The 27,203-nt window shown below is 45.1% G+C and overlaps 1 protein-coding gene across 1 annotated transcript; it reads left to right on the top strand.

Annotated features, from left to right (window-relative positions):
• Positions 1-27,181, top strand: LOC130327021 (sister chromatid cohesion protein PDS5 homolog A-like; the record flags this gene model as incomplete). Its single annotated transcript, XM_056553377.1, has 10 exons — positions 1-204; positions 1,829-1,915; positions 7,384-7,481; positions 9,897-10,023; positions 17,283-17,363; positions 17,719-17,859; positions 22,499-22,614; positions 23,377-23,581; positions 26,323-26,394; positions 27,076-27,181. Coding segments are annotated over 10 exons (1,237 nt in total), but the record flags the coding sequence as incomplete, so codon positions are not given.
• Between the last annotated feature and the right edge of the window lie 22 nt (positions 27,182-27,203).

Raw genomic sequence — 27,203 nt, forward strand, 5'->3', positions numbered from 1 at the left:
ATGGTGGTTAAAACATTTATGGATATGGACCAGGATTCAGAAGATGAAAAACAGCAATATCTCCCTTTAGCCTTGCACCTCTCATCTGAATTCTTCCTCAGGAATCCAAATAAAGATGTTCGTCTACTTGTAGCCTGCTGCTTGGCTGACATCTTCAGAATATATGCACCAGAAGCACCGTACACCTCACATGACAAATTAAAGGTAATGCTGCTGGCTCATTTGGGAGATATTTGGCAATAGCACCAGGTTCACTATTACTTGGTACGCCTATATGCACTGTCCTTTTGCATAAATTGTTACATGTGGTGTGATGTAGCTTATTGGAGGAAAAAATGCTGCATTTTCCACTTATTAGCCGCATTTTTCTGCACTTCTCACTCTTAATTCCCTTCACATTACATCTTGAGATGGATTATCATATTAATGCTACCCATAAAAAAAATCTATAGTTACTGGAGAGGGAAGGAGGAGTGAGCGGCATCAAGAGGCCCACAAGCGATTTGGCTTCTTATAGTGTGTATTATATCTTACCCTGGTGCTGGATTCACAGGTTTCACTGCTCATTGCGGCTCTACAATGTCCTCCATGCTCCTGTTACTGCTTCTGAGGGTGTGCTGTCAAGATATAAGGGAACAGAATCTGTTTTTGCACCAAACATTTATTGCAGATCCTGCTAGTGTTTCATAAATGTATATAATGGGAAATCTTCTTTGATATCCACACCTGTTAGAAACAGGTCTGAGCATGGTGCCTTTAATTTTTTCCTTTGAAGTGTACCTGTCATTAACAAAAAGTTTTTGTATAATGTAGAAAATAACATGTATATTTGTAATATATATTTGTTAAACAATGTGTGTATTTGTTCCTGCAGGAAGTGTGGGTGGACAAGGAGGGCTCTGCGCACGGAGGGCATGCAGGGCTCTGTGCGTTATCTTTGTTCGATTGACAATTTGGGAGCCTGCATAGAGCCCTGCTTGTCCTGCCCTCGCTTCCTGTATTTGGTCTCCTCACAGAGACACATGTTAGAGCTGCAGGGACAGCCTTTTTCACACATAAATATACAATTTTTTTTAAATTAAGGTATATTACTAATATGCATTTAATGGTATTATCAACATTAACTAAAAAGTTAAAGATCATCTGCAGCCAAGATAATTGTCTGATCACTGGGTGATCCGAATGCTGGGACCCCCGTCGTTTTTGCTTCTACAAAATTTGCAATACATTTTTACTAACTTTAATGGGGAAACCTCCCATGCTGTTTTTGTGTTGTGGATCCACCGGTATACACAGCAGCTGTCAGCCCTTAGTAAGAGGCAGGGAAGCATTGAATACAGCATGCTTATAAATATTAGCCACACATAAGACAACATAGTTTCTTAACAGGATTACTTTAAAGCGATCATCCATGAATAGAAAAACAGAGATTCTTTCTTTAAATAGCACCATACCTGTTGTGAGATGTATTACAACTTTACTTCATTCACTTCAATGGAACTGAGCAGGACAGGTGTAGTGCTGTTTTTGGAAGTAATAGTCTGTTTAATGCTTTCTTTCCTTCAAAATGTCATTCTTCTGTATAGATTTGCACTACTACAAGGGTGTTTTTTTATTGCTGTCTGATCAATGTACAATTTTTATAGTAAAACAAAATGTACAGTAACGTAAGATAAAAACATATGCCGTACAACATAATACATTTCCCGTTGACAAAATTTTTGCATATGACAAAATATAGACTGCAACATAAACAGTGAATTGGAAATGCAGTGTGAACCCATCCTGAATCCTTTGTTTAAAAATGTTTTTCCCTCTTTTTTTACAGGACATATTCTTGTTTATAACAAGGCAGTTGAAAGGTCTTGAAGACACTAAAAGCCCACAATTCAACAGATATTTTTACCTACTTGAGGTATAAATTCATTCACTTCTCTGTCTTTTGGTAAAATTGATCTAATGTGTCATACATACTAAGGTAGCTGCAGTAAGTATCAAAGAGTCTGTTATAATGCTGGGCCGGCTCTAGGAGCCTTGTACATATTAAGCCCTTGTGGACAGGACCCGCTCTCCCTCTATAGAAGTCTCATTTACGGTTTCAGATCCATTGTATTTATTTATTTTAACACTTTTATCATATGTACAGTTCACTTGGAACTAAGGGTGCTCAATATAAATCATAATGAAAGGTTTGGTTTTTAGCAAGAACATAGCCTGAAGACTCTAAATGTACTGAATGTATAAATTGTGCTGTCGATGTGAGAACTGCATGTTCTTTCAGCAGTTTTAGGATATGTGACTTGTACAGCCGAAGTGCATTAAAGGACACCTTTTTTTTTTTTTAATGCAATTTTTGTTGTTTCTGCATTGTAACTTGTACTGCAAACAAAAAACTACACATCTTGAACAACTAATATGTCTATTATGCTGAAAATCAAGTGCCGTTAGCTCAGTGGAGCGGATCAGGACACGCGTGGAAAAATCAAGGAGTCCCAATCAGCTGAGAGGACAGGCTCTAATAATGCAGGCAGCCTGCACTAATGGAGTGTCAATAACACTGACCAATGCTGTGCTATGGCACAGCATTGAATAAGCCCCTCCCCTGAAAAAGTTTTAAGCCCTCCCCCCTTCTATTTTTCAAATAAAATAATAAAATTATGTAAACAAAAAAAAAATTGGTATTGCATGTGAAAATTGACAAGGAAAAGCAGCATGCAATATATATTACAGCATGCAGACTGCAGAAGACAAGCCGAGCAACATTCTCAATCAAGACTTATGAGAAAAATGTTTTTGCACCCAAAAAAGTAGTGTAGTAATAGAAAAATAGCATTCAAAGGTGTCCTTAGCCTTGAATAATTACACTTCAAATGGCTGTGCGTATCCTTATAAGCCAAAGGTCTTTTTTTATCTTGGTTTGCCTTTGTTTTCCTTATTGTATAAAAGCAAAAGGAGAGTCATGTAGAAAGCATTAAATAAAAAACAGTCACAATCAAGCCTGGAGATGTTCTAATAAAGCTATACCAGCAAGTGGAATTTATCCAAACTGGGACTGAAAACACCCTTTATGGTTCTGTGACATTCCATAGCATATCAGAGATTTGTGCCAGATAGTACAATAGCTTTAAATAAAGGACATATAGGGCTGGGCAATATGGTCTAGAAAGTAAACATAGATTCTATTTAACCTTATGTACCGTTCTCGATTCTGACCACCGTGTGGTGTGCAGTCAGGTCTTTCCTCCTCAAATATCTATGATCGCAAATGTTGATATTGTGCAGCAGCAAAGAGCTATTTTTGTCAGTATATGGCAGCAATATAACATGGTTATTGTGCAGCTGTAGGTTAATAATGTAACAACAACCTAGAAAGAAAACAACATAGTAGCTGTTTTAGGTGGAACTGTGCTGCTGCATGGGGATATTTCTGGTGGTATTGGAGTGTTACCGATTCATATGTTGGCCCTTTATACATACAGGTGTAAACATTACCCACAACATTACCCACAACATTATGATGCTAAGGCTAGGTTCACATGGCCCACTTTTCTCCAGTCACTGCCTCCTAAACAGACTATTCTACTAACTGATGCAATTTTTTCCATTCTGTGGCATCCTTTTGCATCAGTTTTTCATCAGTTAGTATGAAAAGTCTGCCGCCTACAGATTCTTCCGTTTGCCATAAACTTCAATGACCTCAATGGGATTATTTTACAGCCGTTTGCAATCTGTTTGAAAAATTATAAAACTGATTGATAACTGCATTTATTAACGTGGTCAGACATTAATGTGAACGAGCCTTAACTTTTAGGAAGTTGGATGTAAACACTGGCTCTATCTTGATTCTAGAGAGTTTCATCTCTCACACATACACACACAGTTTTGCATTCATATTATAGTCCAGGCCATCCATAGGTCTAATGACCTCTGCTGAATTACTATAGTACATTGTGCTTTAAACACAGAGATGCTCTCCTTGTATCCTAATAGATTTATTAGCAGAGAATTGGTAACGCAACACATCTGCATTAAATATCACCAGCTCTAAGGCTCCATTTCATTGTCTGCGTGGCAGACAATGAACACAGCTTCTTTGGATCATCAGCTCTCTGGTAATAAATCTATTAGGACACAGACAAACTCTGCACATGGTCGTGAATGAATCTATGCCTCCTTCCTGTTCACTGTTGACCTAGCAAAGCTGAGGTAGATAGAGGCACAACCATATTGGCCCCCTCTCTCTCCTGCAATAGGTCCATACTTAAAGGAGTACTACAGTAGAAGTTTCAGATCGCGGGGGGTCCGACCACTGGGACCCCCCATGATCTCCTGTACGGTGCTCTGGCAGTCCGCAGGAAGGGGGTGGCTGACACACTTCCTCAATACAATTTATGGGAGAACCAAAGAGCTGCCTTCGACAATCCTCGGCTCTGCTATAGAGCTTTGAGGGGCCATGTTGGCCACCACTTTGTGCGGTGGTTGACACACGCTATCTGAGCAGAGAGCCGGGAACTTGTTCGGGAGATCGCGGGGGTCCCAACGGACAGATGCCCCAGCATCTGAAACTTAAGATAGAGGATACGTTTTCCAAAACTGGACTAGTCCTTTAAAGGTGTAGCCTGGGGTACTGAAGTTATCCCCTCTCCACGGGACTGGCTGAGTGGCTGTTCGCTCCCATTAGTCTCCACAGGTAGAAGCCTTTATTAGGGCATTAACTCACGATATGTAGATACATTGTTTCATTGGTATTTTTTGTTTTAATTTAAATAATCTGTTAAATTTTCACACATTGTAAAAATGGAAGTAGCTTAGGGGAACATAACCTGCATAGCTGCAGACTTTGCATGCACCCGTCCAGAGTGGAGAGGGTCGACGTGTGCCCCTCTGATTTTAATGTACTGTTTCTATTTTTAAAGTGTGAAAACTGAGAACTGTGAAATAAACTAAATAACAAAACTATGGAGGAGATTTATCTAATCCTGATTAGAGGAAGAGTGGTGCAGTTTCTCATAGCAACCAATCAGATCGCTTCTTTCATTTTTAACAATGCCTGTGAAAAATGAAAGAAGCCATCTGATTGGTCTACTTTTTCTCTCGACAGGTTTTGATAAATCTCCCCCTATGTATCTACAAATCTGGAGTTCATGCCCTAATGGATATTTCCCTCTGTCTGAACTAATTGGTAGAAATTACCCTGTCAATTCCCTATCATTGTGATGTTTTAAGTACTCCCTGCCATCATGGTGTCTAATCTCATAGCTAGAGATGAGCGAACTTACAGTAAATTCGATTCGTCACAAACTTCTCAGCTCGGCAGTTGATCACTTATCCTGCATAAATTAGTTCAGCTTTCCGGTGCTCCCGTGGGCTGGAAAAGGTGGATACAGTCCTAGGAAAGAGTCTCCTAAGACTGTATCCACCTTTTCCAGCCCACGGGAGCACCTGAAAGCTGAACTAATTTATGCAGGAAAAGTGATCAACTGCCGAGCTGAGAAGTTTGTGACGAATCGAATTTACTGTAAGTTCGCTCATCTCTACTCATAGCAATGACCATTCAGTAACCCCTGCTATACCCACTTACTAGCTGCAGAGTCCCTAGCATGGACATGTACAGTGTATGGACAGATTGACCTGTTGGAGCTTTTTAGGATCTATTACCCCTAGTTCTCCCACAGCAGTTGTAAAGTTCATGGCCCTATAGCAGTGGTCTCCAACCTGCGGACCTCCAGATGTTGCAAAACTACAACTCCCAGCAAGCCCGGACAGCCATTGGCTGTCCGGGCATGCTGGGAGTTGTAGTTTTGCAACATCTGGAGGTCTGCAGGTTGGAGAACACTGCCCTAGAGCATCTGCAGTTTATATATATTGCTTCATCAGTATAGCTGCACCAGTTAGAATATTCTTACAGTAGTCAGTGATCGCCATTGTGTGTGGTGTATTTTCTATGCCCTTGTGGTACCCCTACTTGTTAGTATTTTTTTCATGTATTGGCAATGAAAACTAGAGATGAGCGAACTTACAGTAAATTCTCGGCTCGGCAGTTGATGACTTTTCCTGCATAAATTAGTTCAGCTTTCCGGTGCTCCCGTGGGCTGGAAAAGGTGGATACAGTCCTAGGAGACTCTTTCCTAGGACTGTATCCACCTTTTCCAGCCCACCAGAGCACCTGAAGGCTGAACTAATTTACGCAGGAAAAGTCATCAACTGCCGAGCCGAGAAGTTTGTGACGAATCGAATTTACTGTAAGTTCGCTCATCTCTAATGAAAACATTATCTCTAATAATGCACACTGCTATCACAGCAATTGCAACAGATTGTTTTCACCAAACTTACTGCGCCCTCTGCTGGTGAATCTTGGTATGTAGCCTCCTGCTTTGCATCAATATTTTGCCAACATAAAGCAATGCTGGAGGAGCACACAGCATAATCTTCTACATATGTAGTTATTTCTATCTGGCAGGCTGTAGCTTATTCTGAGAATGCATTTGTAACCCAGACAACTTGGTATTACCAAGCCCTGTTGTGTGTGTTATTTGTCATCTTTTCAGAGCATTTCTGAACTTTTAAAGGAAGATACCAGGTAGCTATTGTTGGGGACTTGTCTGTGTCTTGGTTAATGTAATCTTGTCCTTATGATTATAATGTATAATTATATAATAATACAGCACACTGGATAATACACATGCACACATGCAAAGATATACTGACTGCACGCCAACTATAGTAAATCACAGCAAGTGAGTTGAAATTCAAGACATAACTCACGATTTCATTGGAAAAACTTCTGGCTTTAATTCTTTTTTTTTTTTTTGCACATCGGCTTGTCTACAGGACATTTATGACAGCATTATTAGCAGCATATTCTGTAGTTTCACCAGTCATGGCACAACATTTCAGGGGCGGACCCCCACAATGTGCATGAATAAGGACGTACCTTTACATCTTATACATAACTATGCTCTGGTCATGTGTGGCAGGTACTGATAGCAGTCAGGGACCTGACGGTAATGGCCGACATCCGCGATCGTGCAGATGTCCACCATTAACCCCTCAAATGCTGTGATCAATACAGATCACAGCATCTGCAGCATTGCGGTCACTAAAATGGATGATCGGATCACCCGCAGTGCTGCCCGCAGGATTTATTTTCTTTGAAAGATTGTGCCGCATGGCAGGAAACCTCTGAGACAGTGATTGGCTGCAGCAGTCATGAGGATGTATGGCATGTCATAGCTCAATAAGGATAGACTGTCAGCGACCACTGCTAAAGCTGTGGAGCTAATGCTTGATTTATTTACTTTAGCTACTGTTTCATCAGCTATCTGACTATATAAGTAAGCGCTGACTTGTTTCTAATTCTGTTTTTCCTTTTTTCCATTTTAGAATTTAGCATGGGTCAAATCTTACAACATTTGCTTTGAGTTGGAAGACTGCAATGAAATTTTTATTCAGCTCTTTAAGACTCTCTTCTCTGTTATAAAGTAAGTTAAACGGTTTTGTTTTTATTATTTAATGGTTCAGTTGTAGTTAAGTTTCTACTGTGGCTCACTTCCTATGAACTACAGGATTACTCAAGCCACTCTTGGCAGCTCTTTCTCCTACTCAGGGATGTGGAATTCCTATCGCCCGATGCCCGGGACATGCAGTGTCGGATGCCGGGCAGGTTAATTTTTCCGGGCCCTTAGCCCTTCTTTGGGCAAGCAGGGACGGACCTGACAAGCACGGAGGCGCTCAGCAGTCTGTATGGAGCGGGCTCCCAACTCCAGCCCGCTCCATACTCTGCAGCCCCCGCTGCTAATAGCCAGCATGTGGTGATCGCCACGGCTGGCTATTAACCCTTTAGATCGCCACTGTCAAAGCTCACAGTGGCGTCTAAAGAGACATGTGAATTCTCCCTGGTGTGCTAGTGGGGTGGATTTTTTTTTTTTTAAAGCTGCAGGGGTCAAAAAATGGCAATTAAAAAAATGTAAAAAGTTCAGAATTTTTTTAAATTGGTAAAACATGAGGAAAACTGTACAAATCTGGTATTGCTGTAATGAGGCCGGCCTAAAGTATCAAAACATGTTGGCTCCACCACAAGGTAAATGGTGTAGAAAAGAAAACCACCAAATTTGCTAAATTATCTTTTACATTTCAATTTCACTTCACCGATTTTTTATATATATATATATATATATATATATATATATATATATATATATATATATATATATATATATATATATATATATATATATATATATATATATATATATATATATATATATATATATATATATAATATTATAGAGAGAGAGAGAATACAAAAAAGATTGCAGCAGACAATGGTCAAAAAATTGAGGCTCTTAGTGCACTTTTTGACCAAAACGTGTCCCCCATCCACCAAGGGGAGGTGGCCTCATTTAGGATGGGACCCTAACACAAATTCTGAGCCTAACGCTCAGATATCAACTCACCTCTGCTGGGCATATAGCTTCTGACTGGGTGACATGCTGGATCCATAAACAATTTAAAATGTATATATAAAATCGGTGAAGTGAGAGGGGATTTTTCAAATATTTTTACTTTTTTTTTAAATTTAATTACATTTTTATTTTTTACTTCCATTTTTACACTTTAATAGTCCCCATAGGGGACTATCTATAGCAATCCCTTGATTGCTAATACTGTTCAGTGCTATGTATAGGGCATAGCATTGATCAGTGTTATCAGTGATCTTCTCCTCTGGTCTGCTCGATCTCAGACCAGAACATAAGACCCCGGGAGACTGCCGGAGCCAGGTGAAGGGACCTCCGGCCGCCATGCTGGACGATCATCCATTTTAAGTACCGCACTGATCACGGCATATGAGGGGTTAATCACACGCATGTCCACTATTACCGGCCTGTCCCTGGCTGCTGATAGCAGCCGGGACCTGCCGCGAGCACCGATCCGGTGCTCACAGTCATGACTGAGCGTAATTGTACGCCATGGTGCGTTAAGTACCACAGAACCATGACATACATTTACGTCCATTGTCCTTAAGGGCTTAAAGTAGAAAACATTCAAGTAATTAAAATGGTATAATCTAATTTCTGGAGGCTTTCTTAGAAGCCCATACACAGTTGATTTTTACCTTTATTCCCTATGTTATACAAATGACTGAGATTGCCACCTAGTGGCTATTAACGGAAGAAAGTATGATTAGAACCTACACTGAATGTAAAAATCGGGGTTAAGGCTTGGTTTACATGGCTGTTTTCATCCAACCCAGTTAAGTGTCCGATTGGGTCTTTTTTTTTTTTTTCTTGAGCTGATTGGACCCTGAAACGGGTCTGATGCAAACAGCTACTACTGGGTCCCGATGGCCCCCAGTCACTTGCATGAGGCTCATCGGTGGTCAAGTAATTTTACAGGAATTTAGCGGGGGGGGGGGGGGGGGGGGGAGGGGAAATAAAGCTTGCACCGTTCTTTTTCTCCGCTAAACTTAACGGAACTGCCGATGGTTCTCCACCTAATGGAGCACGGCAGCAGTGTGAACAAGGCCGAAAGCATAGTTTCAAAGTTTGCATCCTTCTTAATGTTATGTGCGTTAGAAGGATGGTCAGTGCATGTGTCAGTGTACCCAATGAACTACTTGGCATTGATCTAAGTTACTCAGTAAAGTATAATTCCTAATAGCAAGCTTCTTATGAATTGTTTCCAGTCCCTCTGTTTTGTGTGAACACCCATCTAAGTTCATTTGAGATCATAAATGTTTTATACCACATAATGCCACTATTGCATTATAATAATTCAACTACGGTATGTTCATAGCCTTTGATTCACATGCAGGGGCAATTCCTGTTGATGTTCTGTTATAGTTCTATAAATATTCTAACTATTTGCATATTAAATATTTTTTCTCCATGATACAGTAACAGCCACAACCAGAAGGTTCAGATGCACATGTTGGATTTAATGAGCTCAATAACTATGGAAGGTGATGGTGTTACACAGGAACTGTTGGATTCCATTCTTATAAATCTCATTCCTGCTCATAAGGTTTGTTCTGTTTGTTCAAAATGAGTCTGTGTAGGTCTCGGACTTCTGACAGACTGGCCCCAGGATTAGACAGGTGAGGAGGAGAACTGTATTCTGACACTGAACTTCTCAGCTTCGTGCCATTCTTTATAGAGCAAAAAATTACTTAGAATAGCATGCTCCTGTGACTAATGTCAAAGATCCATCCCTGGGGACTGGATAGAATTCATGGCATGCATTATAAAGTAATTGTTTATCTCCATACTAAATGTTAAGCAGCAGAGGAGAACAATATCAGAATACTTTTCTCACCTGTTTGTTTCTGGGGCCCATCTGAAGCACTTGAGAATGGACAGGTCCTCTTTTAAAATATGTTAAGTCATTCATGGTCTCCTGAAAAATGCTTACTCACACTAATAATCATATCATAGAGTACTGCTGTGAAATACGGTTCTTTAAAGAGCAAATAGTTACCACAGTCTGTAGACCCATACAGGGGTCAATCCTGTATATTTTGTTCAGTGGAGGTTTTCTCTTCAGTTGTCTACTGTGTAAGGGTACGTTTACACGAGCAGTTTTACAGCGTGTTTTACGCTGCGGACCTGCTGGTGAAGGCCTGCTCTATGCTGTCTTTACATGTGCCTGCTCGTAGCGGCAATACGCCGTGACGAGCAGACACACTGCAGCGATGTGAGTGGCGTACTCGCACATCGCGGCCGCTCTCCCTGCTCTGAGCTAAGCAGAGAGCTCCCGTGATGTGCGAGTATACTGCGACTCGCACATCAGTGTGTCTGCTCATAGTGGCATATTGCTGCTACGAGCAGGCACATGTAAAGACGGCATAGAGCGGGCCTTCACCAGCGGATCCGCAGCTAAATACACTGCTAAAATCGTGTGAACGTACCCTAAATAAGTAGTGCTCATCGACTTTCTCATAAATGCTAAGGATACATAACTGAATCTGCTGTATTCTAAATTTAATGTAGATAAGTGCAAGATAATGCACCTGGGGTGTGAAAATCCTCGGGCAGAATATAGAATATTTTACACAGTCCTGACCTCAGTATCTGAGGAGAGGGATTTAGGAATAATTATTTCAGAAGACTTAAAGGTAGCAATACAATGTAATAGAGCAGCAGGAAACCCTAGCAGAATGCTTGGATGTATAGGAAGAGATATAAGCAGTAGAGAGAAGTGCTTATGCCGCTGTACAGAACACTGTTGAGACCCCACTTGGAGTATTGTGCGCAGAACAGGGGGCCGTATCTCCAAAAGGATATAGATACTCTAGAGAGAGTTCAGAGAAGAGCTACTAAACTAGTACATGGATTGCAGGATAAAGCGTACCAGGAAAGGTTAAAGGACCTTAACATATATAGCTTGGAAGAAAGAAGAGACAGAGGGGATATGATAGAGACTTCTATATACATAAAGGGAATCAACACTGTAAAGGAGGAGAGCATATTTAAAAGAAGAAAAACTGCCACAAGAGGACATGGTTTTAAATTAGAGGGGCAAAGGTTTCTGCAGTAATATCAGGAAGTATTACTTTACTGAGAGAGTAGTGGATGCATGGAATAGCCTTCCTGCAGAAGTGGTTGCTGCAAATACAGTGAAGGAGTTTAAACATGCATGGGATAAGCATATGCATGGGATAAGCATAAGGCTATCCTTCATATAAGATAGGGCCAGGGACTATTGATAGGATTCAGATTATTGGGCAGACTAGATGGGCCAAATGGTTCTTATCTGCTAACACATTCTATGTTTCTATTCTCTCAGACTACGCTATTATTTTTTTTGCACTGTCGCCTGAAAGCCCAGTAGGCCTATAATTATCATAGGGTGACCTTGAATAGGGCAACATATTATTTCTCTATCGGCTCCATTGGGGGACACAGACCGTGGGTGTATGCTGCTGTCTCTAAGGAGGTGTGACACTATGGTAATAAAGCTCCTCCCAGCAGGATACACCCGCCTTCAGGCTCTGAGCTAGTCAGTTTAAGCTTAGTGTCTGAAGGAGGTGGACATGGTCTGGATGCTCCAGGCCAGGTCTTCTGTTAATTTCCCTGCGTAGGACCTCTGAGAGGGCCCGCTCCTCGTCTCCTCGTACTTCTCGCTCTCACAAGTGTGCTAGGGGTGCCTCGTCTGACTCTTCCATTAAGTCTTCGGATAGACGTGATCGTTGCCCTCGCTGGTCCCGCCCCCCTATTTTCCGGGCACAAACGTCGCTCCTCCAGAGGACGTTCTCGGAGTTGGCGCTCTGCCACGCCAGAGCCGCGTACCCGGTCTGGGTAGCCCCCCTCCAGGACTGCCTCTACTCATTCACATTCTCCTGGTGAACTAGTGGACGAAGCTTCCGAACCGACATCTGACCCAGAGGACCGCTCGGACTCAATTGCTACAGTGAACTCATTGGTGACAGTCATAAGAGTCACCTTTCACTTGGAGAACCCAGGATCTTTGGATGTCAATCCAGGAGTATCCTTTAATCGTACTAAGCCAGCACCTCAAAAGTTCAGCTCTCACGCTGACTTTGACGACATTCTGGAATCCGCATGGAAACATCCAGACAAGAGATACCCGGGAGTCAAGACAATTCAAGAACGTTATCCATTTGACAAGGGCTTTGTCGCTAAGGTGGCTTCTCCTCCCTCAGTGGATCCACCAATCTCCCGGATCTCTAAGGTGACTACACTGCCTCTGGCAGATGCCGCTGCCTTCAAGGATCCCGCAGACAAGAAGGTGGAATCTTTAGCAAAGTTCGCTTCTGAAGCAGCTGGCTCTTCTCTTCTTCCCATCTTCGCCTCAACATGGGTGTCCAAGGCCCTGTCGGAGTGGTGCCAAAAGCTCCATCAGGATATCTTAGCGGGATCCCCCCCAGAGGATCTATCTGCTCTGGCTCTCGGATGCGCCAAGGCGGGGGACTTTCTGTGCGCAGCTTCCATGCAGTCAGCCCGTTGTTCGCCCTACTTCCCAAAGGAAGTCCTTTTCCTTTCGGTCCTTTCGGACCTCTGGCCCCAGTAAAGGGTCCGGGCAGGCGCCCTCACGGGACAAGAAGGCTCCCTCGTTCCGGGCTCGCCAGTCTTGGAAGTCGGACTCCAACCGCTCTGGCCGTTTTGCGCCCAAACCGGGCAACCGCAAACCCACTTCTGCATGAAGTGAGGCCCCCACCCGCGGTTTCTTTTTGGGTGGGAGGTCGTCTCTTGTTTTTCCGAGACATCTGGACCTCACACGTAAAGGACTCTTGGGTCAGGGACGTGGTGTCCAACGGTTACCGCATCGAATTCGCCTCCCTTCCGAGGGATTGCTTTTTTCGATCCCGGGCCCCCCGGTCTCCTCCTCCTGGCGAAGCAATTTCGAGTGGCTCTCCAGTCTCTGCTTCTCTAGGGGGTGATCGTCCCCGTCCCTCCCAGGGGAACGTTTTCGGGGTTTCTGTTCAAATCTTTTTGTGGTCTCCAAGGACGATTCTGTGCGACAAATCCTAGACCTCAAGTGCCTCAACCGTCATCTTCTCATCTGCCACTTCCGTATGGAATCTCTCCGCTCGGTGGTGGCGTCCCTGGAACAAGGGGAGTTCCTTTCATCGGTGGACATCAAGGATGCCTACCTCCATGTGCCAATATTTCCAGGCCATCATCGGTATCTACGCTTTGCTGTTCGGGAGGGGCACTTTCAATTCGTAGCCTTCCCCTTCGGTCTAGCCACGGCTCCTCGGGTCTTTACAAAGATCCTTGCACCAGTGATGGGCCTATTACTGTCGAGGGGAATCTCAGTGATACCCTATCTGGATGACCTTCTCATCAAAGCTCCAACCAGAGCCCAGACTCTGGAGAATTTGGACGTCACTCTTCCGTTGGACAAACTTCTGGCACTCCGAGCGGGGGTCCGCTCCCTGCACACTCGGGTATCAGTCTCCATCCGCACTTGTATGGAAGTCCTGGGTTGGATGATGGCAACTATGGAGGCCGTCCCCTTTGCTCAGTTTCATTACCGTCCCCTTCAACTGGCGATTCTCTCTCGGTGGAACAGGTCTCCTCTGTCCCTCGTTCGTCAGATTGTTCTCCCCCTCAGGGTCCGTCAGTCTCTGCTCTGGTGGCTCCGCTCCCCCCTTCTTCTCCAAGTGCGGTCGTTTCTTCCCCTTCACTGGCAGGTTGTTACAACGGATGCCAGCCTATCGGGCTGGGGCGGCGCGTTCAGGGATTGGACGGTCCAGGGACTCTGGTCTCCCCAGGGGACCCTTCTTGGAATTACAGGCGATTCTTTTTTGTCTTCATTGGGAGTCCCGTCTTCAGTCCCGTCCTGTCCGTGTTCAATCGGACAACCCCGTGGCGTACATAAATCGACAGGGCGGCACTCGCAGCTCGGCTGCCATGGCCGAGGTGACCAAAATTCTCACCTGGTCAGAGAGCAAAGTTCCGCCCATTTCGGCGATTCACATTCCGGGAGTGCTCAACTGGGAAGCGGACTTCCTCAGTCGGTCCTCACTCGATCACGGCGAGTGGTCGCTTCATCCGGAGGTCTTCACGCAGCTCTGTGACCTCTGGGGCATTCCGGACGTCGACCTCTTCGCGTCCTGGCACGATCGGAAAATTCTTCAGTTTGTGTCCAAGTCCCCAGACCCTCAGACTTTGGCCGTGGACACCCTAGTGATTCCTTGGGCGGGGTATGCCCTACCCTATCTGTTCCCTCCTCTTCCGCTCCTTCCCAGGGTGCTGAGGAAGCTCAAGGCAGAGAACGTCCCCACCATTCTGGTAGTGGCCCCGAAGGTCGTGGTATGCCGACGTAGTCAGGCTCCTGGACGACGTCCCTCTGCGCCTTCCGCTCCGCCTGGATCTACTCTCTCAGGGTCCTCTTTGCCACCCCAATTTACAGTCGCTGCATTTGACGGCGTGGCGGTTGAGACCGCGGTTTTGAGGACCCGCGAATTCTCTTCCCAAGTTATTCTCACCATGCTCAAGGCTCGTAAGCCCTCCTCCGCAAGAATTTACCACCGTACTTGGCGGTCTTATTTTCGTTGGTGTGAAGCTCAGGACTTCTCCCCGGTGACCTTCTCGGTTCCCAGTCTTCTCTCCTTTTTTTGCAGTCGGGGTTGGAACTGGGATTGTCTCTCAGTTCCCTTAAAGGGCAGGTTTTGGCCCTTACGGTTCTTTTCCAGCGACCCCTGGATTCTAATTCTCATGTCCGGACCTTCCTGCATGGAGTGGCGCACGCTGTTCCTCATCTGTCCCCTTCTCCCCCTTGGGACTTGAATTTGGTTCTGCGTGCCCTCCAGGGTGCACCCTTTGAGCCCCTTAGAGAGGTGTCTCTCCGCCTCCTTTCTTGGAAAGTGGCGTTTCTTGTGGCTCACCTCCATCCGGAGGGTGTCTGAACTAGCAGCTCTTTCCTGCCTTTCTCAATTTCTGGTGATCCACCAGGACAAGGTTGTTTTCCGGACAGATCCTTCCTTTTTACCTAAGGTGGTCTCGGCCTTTCATCTCAATGAGGACATTGTCCTCCCGTCCTTTTGTCCGGCTCCTTCTCATCCTAAGGAGCGCTTGCTACACAAGCTGGATGTAGTTCGGGCTGTTCGGTCTTGTCTCTCGATCACTTCTTCGTTTCGTCAGTGTGATTCCTTTTTTGTCCTTACGGAAGGTGGTCGCAAGGGACAACCTGCTTCCAAGGCCACCATTTCTCGGTGCATTCGGTCCGCCATTTCGGAAGCCTATCGCTGTAAGGGAAAGATTCCTCCTTTCAGGGTTGTGGCTCATTCCACTCTTTCTGTTGGGGCATCCTGGGCTCTCCAGAATAGGGCCTCGGCCTCGCAGAATTGCAAGGCGGCTACCTTTTCGTCTTTGCACACTTTCTCGAGGTTTTACAGAGTTCGTATCTTCGAATCGGCTGATGCTAGTCTGGGTCGTAAAGTGTTGCAGGCGGCAGTGGATCGGCCGTCTGCCTGATTACTTATCTGCCCACCCAAGTGACGGGTTTGGTACGTCCCACAGTCTGTGTCCCCCAATGGAGCAGATAGAGAAAAGGAGATTTTTTAATACTTACCGTAAAATCTTTCTCGAAGGATCCATTGGGGGACGCAGCTCCCGCCCTTTTTGGTTTTTTTCCTTGGTTCTCTTTCCGAGGGTGTGTTCAGTTATGTTTTTTTCTTCTGGTCCACGGACAGTTTTAGGTTTCTCTTTGACCTATTGGTCTCCTCTTATTGCTCTGGAACGTAAACTGACTAGCTCAGAGCCTGAAGGCGGGTGTATCCTGCTGGGAGGAGCTGACTTTTTTTTTTTTTAATTACCATAGTGTCACATCTCCTTAGAGACAGCAGCATACACCCACGGTCTATGTTCCCCAATGGATCCTTTGAGAAACAGATTTTACGTTAAGTGTTAAAAAAAAAATCTCCTTATTTTAGTCCTTGGAACTGTTCACTTATTTGTCCAATAGTCAGTCTTAAATACCAAATCGTCTAACATGATAGCAGTCCAGTCTCTGAAACAGACTAGCAAATATACGAAAGCAGTCCCAGATTGATTGATTGATTTTTAATTATTTATTTTGCTTATATATTGCAACATCGGCTATAATTAAAGAGCAATATAGACGTGTATACCTATTTTAGTTATGTCATGCATGAGTTGCCATCTTGATTATTTTCCCTCCGATTATTTTTATATGCAATTTACACAAGTTTTTTTGAAATGCAAATCCTGCTCTGCAGCCATGTGGTTTTTGCAGTTACGCAAAATTTATTATGCACACATCACAAATTTGAGCAAATCATAGGAAGCCCCTGGATAGTTCAAAAAGGTGAAAAGCTTTCTACACATTCCTACGGTTGCTTATCACTGTAGTGCATTTGCTCAAACATCTGCACACAAAAAATTTTTGTGCGAGTAGTAACTTCTGCACATTAAGCACTGCATCTGCTGACAATACCCCCTGGATGCTTAAAACAAGAAACGACAGTCGGACAACCTAAAAATAGCACAGAATAAAATTATTTCGGTACAAGTCAGTGCACAAAATAAAAACACACTGCACAAATAAGATCTTAAAATATCTCGCTTATTTGAGGAGGTGGTGGTTATTGCATGAAGTCAGCCATCTTTTTTTTTTTTTCTTCTAGTAAGGAAAAAAGAGCTGCTTGAGTAGAATTTCTTCTGCACAAAACATGCAAATTTCTTATAACGACTGTTCACATAGCTAATAAATATAAATATATAATCTATCTTGTGTGTCATATATTGCAAATTCTTTATCTCTTGATGAACTTGATTTTTTTCTCTTTACACCAGAATCTAAACAAGCAGGCTTTTGATCTTGCCAAAGTACTTTTAAAGAGGACGGTTCAAACCATTGAGCCCTGCATTGCAAATGTAAGTATTTATCTTGAGTGTCATTGACATTTGGTTAAGCTTCCAAATGTGAAACTTGCGTTTTATTAGTAATAGTAGTTTGTGCTGTTGAGAGAGTTTAATATTATTTTCTACCTAATGCTTTATCATTTTTGTATGCTATAGGGCAATTTTAACGTGGAGATTCTGAAATAATGTTTTGTTTTTTTAAACTGACCCATGGTGTAAGCATGCCATGACCCTGGTCATTTGTCCACGTCCCTATGTGTAGATCGATGTGGTAACCTCTAGCTCCCGCTAAAGATGTGATTTTATGTTATATTTTGAAATCAGAACTTTCCTGCATTTTTAATCTTCTCAAACATTTTCTTTGTAGTTTTTTAACCAGGTCTTAGTGTTAGGAAAATCATCTGTGAGTGACTTGTCGGAGCATGTATTTGATCTCATTCAAGAACTGTTTGCAATAGATCCAAATTTATTGCTTTCTGTGATGCCACAACTTGAATTTAAGCTAAAAGTAAGTAAAGATATCTGCAGTCAAATAGACTATTTAGTCTTTTCTTTATCCAAAATGATAATTTCTTTATATATATTTTTTTTTTACTAACCAAAATATAATTCTGTTTCGACAGTACATTACTTTGCGACAGTAGTGTCATAGAGACTTTAGCTTCCTGAGGTTACTCCATATTAATTCAGTATTAGTCTTAGTAGTTGGTAAGCCAAACATCTGACTCCACACTCCGACTCATGTATTATAAATAGTAAAGACAAAATTATTTTGACAAATCTTCAGAGCACTAACCCCTCTGAATTTTATTTCACACTTTTTACAGATTGTATAGCTGGGCAGTCACAAATCAGTCATTCTTTCTAAGAATATACCTTAGGCTTTTTCTCCCCATCATTTAGCAGTAACCTGTGAGGGAATCTGGTAGCAGTCATTAGATTCCCCTGCCACATCACCACAATGACCATTAAAATCTGGGGCTGCCTGTGTAGAGCAAAGGCTTGGTGGGGGACCTAGCCATTCACCACTGTGTCCTTTTAGCTTTCGATCCAGAATAAGAGGAAACCTTTATTACTCTCAATGCCATAATAGAGATGTTTAATTTTATTTTCTCGGGGTCTCTTCATTGGGGGACACCAATACTGATGGGTTTATGCTCTTGCCACTAGAGGCGCTGACACCAGGAAAAAAAAAATCTGCTCCTCCCTGGCAGGATATATCTGCCCACTGAAAGTCCATTTTAGCTAGTATCAGTAGGAGGCTACTAGTAAGGGCTGTTTAGTTAGGTTTTCCTCCCTTTTGTTTACCTTTTTCAAGTGGGGGTTCAGGAGCATGGCTCTACCTGTTCCCCCATAGGGGCACGGAACATAAGAGTATGGGCCGTCAACCCCTTATCGCCAATGGCCAGTGCCAGGAAGTTGTACCCTGGGTCTGGATCCCCCACTTGCCCCGCTATATTAGCCTGGTATGATGCAGCAAAGCCATAAGCTTTCTGAAGCAGTTTAGATGAGTATATGAAGATGGAGTCTGCGGGTGAGTATGTGCCCCCCTCTGACAGGGCCTGTGACAGGACTTGAGGGGGTTAATATTCTCCCTGGGTATCTCTTAGAGCAGTCACTTAGTGGACTGGCGTTTGTGGTTTGAGGATCAGCCGGTCTTCAACGGGGCAATTTAAGGGGCTATGGTCCCGATCTTAAATTAGGTCCGGATTCCCAGCTGTAATCTCACCTGTCTACAGGTCGGGAGTTACGGAGCCTTTCTGTCGGAGGGCAGCCGCTGGCTTTTAAAGCTGCTAGCTGCTCCCTGTACCGCCGGCACTGCAGAACCCTGTGTCTGCATGGTTTTCTAATCCACCAGGTCACCTCCCCCATTCCTGCCGCTCCTGTTGCTGAATTCCAGTGACTCACTTTTCAGGTAAAGTTCTGAAAAATTAACTCTGGGTTCATTGGACCTTTTATACCTGTAAGCCAGACACTGTCTGCATGTTTCCTGCACCACATGCATCTGTCATCTCCTAGTCTGCAAACACAGTTCTTGTGTGTGGCACCATTCAGAGATGTGGTGTGGGAGTTTCCTGCTGGTTTTATGGACCTACGCAGTAACAGCAGCACTCTCCGTTCCCCTTTCTACAGGTGTTACGTTGGTCTGTTAAGGGCATCATTGTGACATGCCGTTGGGCCGGACATTCTGCCGGACATTTGGATGTTTGCGCTTCTTTTCGTAGGTGCAGACTTGGTGCCTCTGTGTCCCTACATAGGCTATGGACACTCTGCATGTGTCAAGCCTTCCTCCCGTCCTTTTCGGTGGGGTGTTCCTCGGGCTTTCCTTTGATCTTGTTTCCACAGGTTTGCGGCGGTTGAGCACCTCTTTTCTGGCAGGGGGCCAGATGGGGAGATAGCATTTTCTGCAGTCCCCAAACCACTTTTGCTTTCAAGTACCTTCATGGGTTCCTGTGCGGGGTGGCTCCGGCACCTGCTCTGTTGCCTTAGACAATGGTCTGGATGGCTCTGTTGACTCACTTTCTGCGCCCCTTCTTTTTTCCGTAGGGTCCAGGGTTTCACCCAACGCTATAGGTTACTGTGTGTGCTTCTTCCTTGCATTCCTAGTCCCGTTTTGTATCTTAACCAGCTCCAGTGTCCAGGATTCAGATCTCTCTGGGGCCACAAGTGGCTCCTCCATGCCTTGGTATGTTTTCGCAGGGCTCCTGGGGGCTACGTCTACCCAATACCTTGACCGTTGCCGTAGGGCGACATTTCCCCGCTACTACAGTACCTTCCACAGGGAGTATGGGGTTCAGGGAGCTCGGCACGGTCTGTACCTGAGTCTTTTCTCCACCACCCTTGTTTTCCCCTCCACCAGGGGAACTGTTTCGCTGAGTACATGCTACTGCTAAGATGGAGCCATCTCTCACTTCCCCTACATGGCTGGGCCCTTGTTTTCTTGCTTAGAACACTGAGAAGAGTTTTTCACTGGCTATACTTGTGTGCTTACTTTCTCCGATTGCAGCCTGGCTCTCCTCAGGTTTCTTGGTTATCTACATGCAGCCAAGGCACTCTCTTCTGTAGGAGGAGTTTATGCAATCATGTTTGGCTCAGCGATAGCCGGTTTAGCCACCGTCTGTTGTTGGGTCTTGCCGTTGCTCTCCTCCTCCCTTGATGCAATCTCTCTGGAAGGGCGTGTTCATCCTTCCCTTTGAAGGTGTCAGTTGTTTCTCTGACGCAACAGTCTATTGGAGTAACTTTCTTGTGCCCAGCACCTGGGAGTCGCTACTGGGTTCCCTTTTGCTTTCCCCTCTGTTCCTGTCCTGACGGGACGTTGCTTTGGAGTACTCTGGTCCGCTCGGTTCGCTGGGGTCCCAGACCAGTTAGTCTCCTTGTCTTGGACACTAACATGGGATGCTGTGGCGTGCCTTCTTTTCTAGGTTGCCCTCCTGATTCTTGGGCCTTGGTGCCTGTTGATGTCTCGGGCATGTGTAGCGATCCTGCCCAGACTTCTCCGTGATCTAATTTGTGGGGCGGTCTCTCTGTACCACACTACTTCTTGTCTCAACATGGAAGCTTGTCACTCGGAGCATTTCAGACGTTGGGTTTATTTACCCTTCAAGTGTAAGTTTTCCAGGAGACTCAAACTTCCTTTTCCCATGACGGCAGCTCCGGTGTTCCGGGATGCTCCTTTTCAGGGCCTTCCACTCCTTTTTGGACGTTTTATTCTCCTGTGTACGTCTTCCAGGTGACTCGGAAACCTCCAGTTCCCATGTCGGTCGCTCTGGAGTTCCGGATGGCTCTTTCAGGGCGTTCCGCTCCTTTTTTTGGTTGTTCCTACCTTCTGTCTCCTCCTTCGGGTCCATGTACTCCTTAGATGGATGGCGTTCTGGTCATCCGGAGTCTACCAGTCAAGCTAATTTTTCCTCCCGGGCGCTCGTGGTGGGCCCCTGGGACAGGTGCTTTGGGTCTGCAGATGTTCAGGTCTGATATGCCATACCTCTATAGAGCCGGTTTCAGTCTTTCTTTTTTTACAGTGGTTTTCTGGTCTCCACCTTCCTTGCTCGCCTTCTGCTCAGGCGTATGCTACTCTCCCTGGCATTTTTACGCCATGTTCTCTTCAGTCGGTTGACTCTGGATGGGGTTCTCTTTCTGTGCCCTTTTTCTATTTTTTTTTTCCAGCTGAGCTAGACCTCGGTCTGTGTTCCTTGGAGTTGATTTTCTACTTCCTTCCTGGATGGATCAGGCCCATCTGGCTTCCTAGTCAACCTTTTCTTGTCTCTCTCTTGACATAGGTTTTGTGCCTCTGCATAGGACGGTCCCTTTCTTTGGCTTCCTAGTCCATCTTCATGGCCGAGGGACCTTCCAGGAGCTCAGTTTTTGGGCCTTGGTTGTCTCTGGCCCAGGTTCTCATCCGCAGGCCTTACGGCCGACTGGGTTTGGTCTCTGGACTGATTCCCTGTCTCTAGTGGTTGTTATTCCCACCCTAGGGGACTGCTTTGGTACGTCCCATCAGTATCGGGGTCCCCCACTGAAGAGCGACCGAGAAAAGGAGATTTTTTTTGTACTCACCGTAAAATCTTTCTCGTAGCCTTCATTGGGGGACACCTCACCCACCCATTTCTTAATTTTTTTTTATCCGGGATTCTTTTCTAGGGTCCTTCGAACATATTTCTTTATTGGCATTCCTACTGATTTGTGACCAAACTGCCTTCCTTCCAGTGGGCGGGTATAGCCTGCCAGGGAGGAGCTGATTTTTTTTTCCCCTAGTGTAAGCGCCTCCTAGTTGCAAGAGCACATACCCATCAGTATCAGTGTCCCGTAATGAAGAGGGAGATTTTACGGTGAGTACAAAAAAATCTTCTTTTTACGTTCATTTCCATTTTCAATGCAAAACCCTAATAGGTTCCGAAAGTGTCCAACATTACCGCTGTAAAAGGCACGCAGGCACATAATGGATGAGCATCTCTTAGTAATGAGGGGTCAGCATCAGAGAGAGAAAAATGTTTTTTAAACTTAACACGCTTATAGTATAGATTAAAATAAACCACTTATTAAAAAAAAATCTATAAAATGTACCTCTGTTCCATAAGCAGTTTGATCATCTTTATTCAGTATGTTAATACTTTACACCTACATTTTGTGTAATTTTCTTTTGTTTCCAGAGTAATGATGGAGAGGAACGATTGGCTGTGGTACGACTTCTTGCAAAATTGTTTGGTTCTAAAGACTCAGACTTGGCAAATCAAAACAGACCTCTGTGGCAGTGTTTTCTTGGGCGGTGAGGATTTTTTAATTACTATATTCTTCAATGTTATAATGTAAAAAGGGCTTGTGTTCACTCCTCAAATGTCCAAATAGTGTTGAAGGGGGTCCATGGGCTGTGAGATCACCAGACTCCTGGAATAATGTAACCAATCTGTTACCTTTTTATGGTTTCGTTGGCTTTACATGGCTATTTTTGTGAGAGAAATTGATGGACAATACTTTCTAAGATATCAAAATTGTATACAACTTCGATGTATTAAAATGTCTCTTTAAAAGGTCTAGTATCTAGAAATGTAGTTTTCACATGGTAATTCTTGGGTATTCTGCTATATAACGGCATCTTTCAGATCTTATCTGTGTTGAACATCAGAGCTATGAAAGGTAGACATCTATCCAGTTTGTGCAGCTTTTATGCAGCAATGAACTTGGTCATGAGTCAGCGCTTTTATTTTTTGTAGTCTTTGAAATATAATTTACTGTAGAGGTTATGGTATTGTGTTAAGGATTTTGTTCTCTTCAGTATTAATGGGTATTCTGGCCTTAGACATCTTGGGGGTCCTGCTGCTGGGATCCCTGCGATCTCTGTGCAGTACCCGGCATTCTGTGCCGCTCACTGCTCCAGAGATGGAGACGTGATGTCAAGCCTCGCCCCCTCCATTCATGTCTATAGGAGGTAGTGTGATTGTTAAAATATTTTCTCTTTCTTATCAAAAGAAAGATTTCTGATACATTAGAACATTTTACACTGAGATTTGATTGTAATTTCTCTTTTTAGTTTCAATGATATTCATGTTCCTGTCAGACTGGAGAGTGTCAAATTTGCTAGTCACTGTTTAATGAACCATCCTGACCTGGCTAAAGATCTCACAGGTGGGTTACTTCTATATTATATTAAGTTAATATGCTTATTTAAGAAAACTGCTGATGTTGCAGCAAACTCAAATTTCTCTATCTGCTCCATTGGGGGACACGGACCATGGGTTTATGCTGCGATCACTAGGAGGCTCAACACTATAGCAACAAGAGAAGTCTGCTCCTCCCAGCAGGGTATACCCGCCCACAGGCACCTGAGGTAATCAGTTTTAGCTTAGTGTCTTAAGGAGGTGGCTATGGTCTGGAGCTCTCTCCAGACCAGGTCTTATGTTTTATTATTTTCGTAGTTAGGGATGTTAGTTTTTTTTCATGTTTTCAGGTGGGGATTCAGGAACTGCGGCTCACTGTCTCCCATTGCGATTGAGGGGGCACAGACATTTGGTATATGCGCTGTTAACCCCCTCTCGCCATCGGTCAGCGCCTGGGGTTGTACCTCATGGGTCCGGGTCCCCCTATTTCCCTGCTCGCCTCGCTCGCACATGGTTGCTCGGCGTGATGCAGGTGACAGAAAGCTGACTGAGTACTTCACAGGAAGACTTTATGAGGTAAGTTCTTCTGACTGAGGTGAGTATATTCCCTTTCCCCTAGGTACAGTCTTGCAACCTCTGGAGACCCTCACTTTTTGCCAACTTGTTCTCAGGGGCTGGCCTGAACAGGGTTTTTTTTCTATATTTATTGAAAAAACTGGGGAGAGCAGGAGCTTTTTGGACTGGGGTACAGCTTTATTAAGAGGGCACTATACTTTTCACTTTCCTGAACGATGTGTGTGTGGTGTGTATGTTTCTTTAAGCGACTGACAGCTGCAGCGTTTTTACTATGCGGGCGCATGCACCGGCTTGCTTTCGGCAAGTGTTAGCCACTCATTACATCTGTAAAAGCTGTATCTCAAAAATGTCTGTTTCTGCTGAACCAATTGTTCTGCCTGCTCCCCCAGACCCCCCTGCTATTCTACCCAGGTTGTCTACCAGACCCGGTGGGTTCGGCCGCCCCTCCATCCTGGGTTCTCTCCCTCCCCTAGTCTATATCCGACTTGGCTCAGGTCTCCTGTTATGAGGTGACTGCATTGGAGAGGCCCTCCTGGCCCTCCGGAGGGTCCCACTCTCCTCCTATACTGATGCTCTTGCAGCATCATGTTTTTTTTTTCATCTGACTCATCCTCAGAGTCTTCTGGCAGGCACGGGCGCTCCCCTTACAGGCATCGCTCCGTTACTCCGCCCTGTAGCAAGTGTCGCTCCCCTAGTGGATGCTCCCATGGTCGCCGCTCTGGTTCTCCAGACCTGCGTACCTGGTCAGTCTCCCCCTCTTCCAGGGCCACCTCACATGTTCCCATTCACCTGGAGAACTTGTGGATGCAGTTTCCTATTCGGCCTCTGATTCAGAGGACCACACTGATATGTCGGACATGGTGCACTCATTGGTCTCGGCCACAAGAGACACCTTCCATCTAGAGGACCAAGGAACTTCGGACGTGGCTCCATAAGTTTCCTTTAATCGTGCCCAACCTCCAGGGCTGCCTCCCCTCGTTCCCATTCTCCCGGAGAAATTGTGGATGAGGTTTCTGATTCGGCCTCAGACTCAGAGGGCAACACTGATATATGCCTGATGTGGTGTAGTCATTGGTTTCGGCCATAAGATACACCTTCCATCTAAAGGACCCAGGAACTTCGGACAGGTCTCCATTGTCACTAGACAGTCTTGTCGGTCCCTTCTATGTTGGCTTTGTTTCCCCCCCTGCTTTTTTGGGGACGCTCCTTCCTGCCCCTCCCTGACAGTCTGCCGGGCTGGGGAGGTGTTTTCAAGGACCGGCCCGTCTGGGGCCTTGGTCCCTCGAGAAGCCCTTTTCCCCTTCAACATGTTGGGGCTTAGGGCAATCCTTTCTTTGCTTGCTTCTTGGGAAATTCCCTTCTGGGCGGAACTCTGGTTTCAGGCCATCTCAACGCTTTTCATTCCGGGCGTTTCTGGGATGTGGTCTTTCTCAGCCGTCCAAGACGAGTGGTCCCTACATCCGGAGGTGTTTGCAGTGATCTGCAACCTCTGGGGCGCTCCAGACGTGGACCTCTGCACGTCCCGCCACAACCAAGCGTTTCTCTTTCTTGGTCGGGCTTTGCCCTACCTTTTGTTTCCTCCCCTTCCTCTCTTTTCGGGGTCCTGAGGAAACTCTCAGCAGAGGGCGTTTCCGCCATTCTTGTGACCCAGACTGGCCCCGGCGGGCGTGGTATGTCATCGTGGTCAGGCTCCTGTACTACTTACCTCTGCACCTTCCCTATCGTCCAGACCTCCTATATCAGGTCTCCTGTGCCACCCCTATTTACCGTCTCTGCTTTTCATGGCGTGGCGGTTGAGACAGCGGTTCTGAGGACCCGCGGTTTCTCTTCCCAAGTGGTTCACACCATGCTGAGGGCTCACAAGCCTTCCTCTGCAAAGGTTTACCACCATACATGGCGGTCTTATTCTGTTGGTGTGAAACTCAGCCTTTTTCTCCGTTTGTGGTTGGCTTTCGGGCGTTTCCATTCTTTTTCAATGTTCTTTGGCGTTCAATTATCATGTCCGAAGCTAGTTCAGGTAGTGGCACAAGCTGCCCCTCATCAGTCCCCTTTTTACCCCTTGGGACTTACACTTGGTCTTAGGTACTCTGCAGGACGCCCCTTTTGACCCTCTCAGGGACATTTTTTGCCTCCTTCCCTGGAAGGTGGCGTTCCTTATTGCTCTTACCTCTGTTAGTAGGGTGTCAGAGCTGTAGCTCTCCTCTGCCGTTCTCCCTTCCTGGTGGTATACCAGGACAAGTTGTTTTCCTTCCAGGTTCGTCCTTCTTACCTGAAATCGTTTTTTACTTTTTCATCTCAATTAGAACATCGTCCTACCGTCCTCTTGTCCGGCACCTTCTCATTCCTGGAAGAGTTTGTTCCACAACCTGGTTCTGGTGAGGGCTGTTCGGACTTATCTCTGTCACTCATTCCTTTCGGCCATGTGACCCCTTTTTCCCCCCACGTCTTCACGACAGCACCCATGAGATTATCTCCTCCTGATTAGGACAGGAAAAAACTGAGAGGTTAAATTCACCACCCCTTCCTGTCCACACCAGTGTTTTTTTTCCTGTCAGGGAAGGAGCTGAGAGGTGCAGGGTGATTTCTTACTCGGGGGGGGGGGGGGGGGGGGGGGGGGGCTAGCGGTGGCGGTGATACGACTCAGGACCCCCTGACAGGCAGGGAAAGAGAAGCGGGTGGCGGCGGCAGCAGCCTATGGCACAGCAAAAGCCACTGCAGTGCATTGATTTAAAGCGCCCGGGTTCTCTCCTCGTGCGAGCGCTTCTAGTTTGTTTTTCTTCTGGCCGGGGATGCTGGCATCTGACGTCACTTCCGGCCGCGCTCGACGGGGAATTTGAATCTGGATACCGGCTTTTTTCCTATAAGAAGCCCCTCTCCCAGATGGAAGCTGCTCTAACTGATTCCAGCGTTGGAAAATAAAAGGCTGCATCATGAGCTCACCTGCAAAAGTTCCAGATCCAGTGATCCCAGGATCTGTGAGTACTGAGGGCCTATGGGTTCGCCCTGGCCTATCTTTATTGCATGGTGTTTTATCCTTCTCTTCCTTGTATTTGCAGGGAGACAAGGATTCTGCAGGTTCTTCGGTTAAACCGAAAAAATCTAAACCTAAGAAATGTGTTATTTGCTATAAGGAGTTTCCTGAATCTGCTTCTAAACCTCTGTGTAAATCATGTATTGCATCAGT

This window comes from Hyla sarda, unplaced genomic scaffold, assembly GCF_029499605.1.
Source record: "Hyla sarda isolate aHylSar1 unplaced genomic scaffold, aHylSar1.hap1 scaffold_2900, whole genome shotgun sequence".
NCBI classification, from domain to species: Eukaryota; Metazoa; Chordata; class Amphibia; order Anura; family Hylidae; genus Hyla; species Hyla sarda.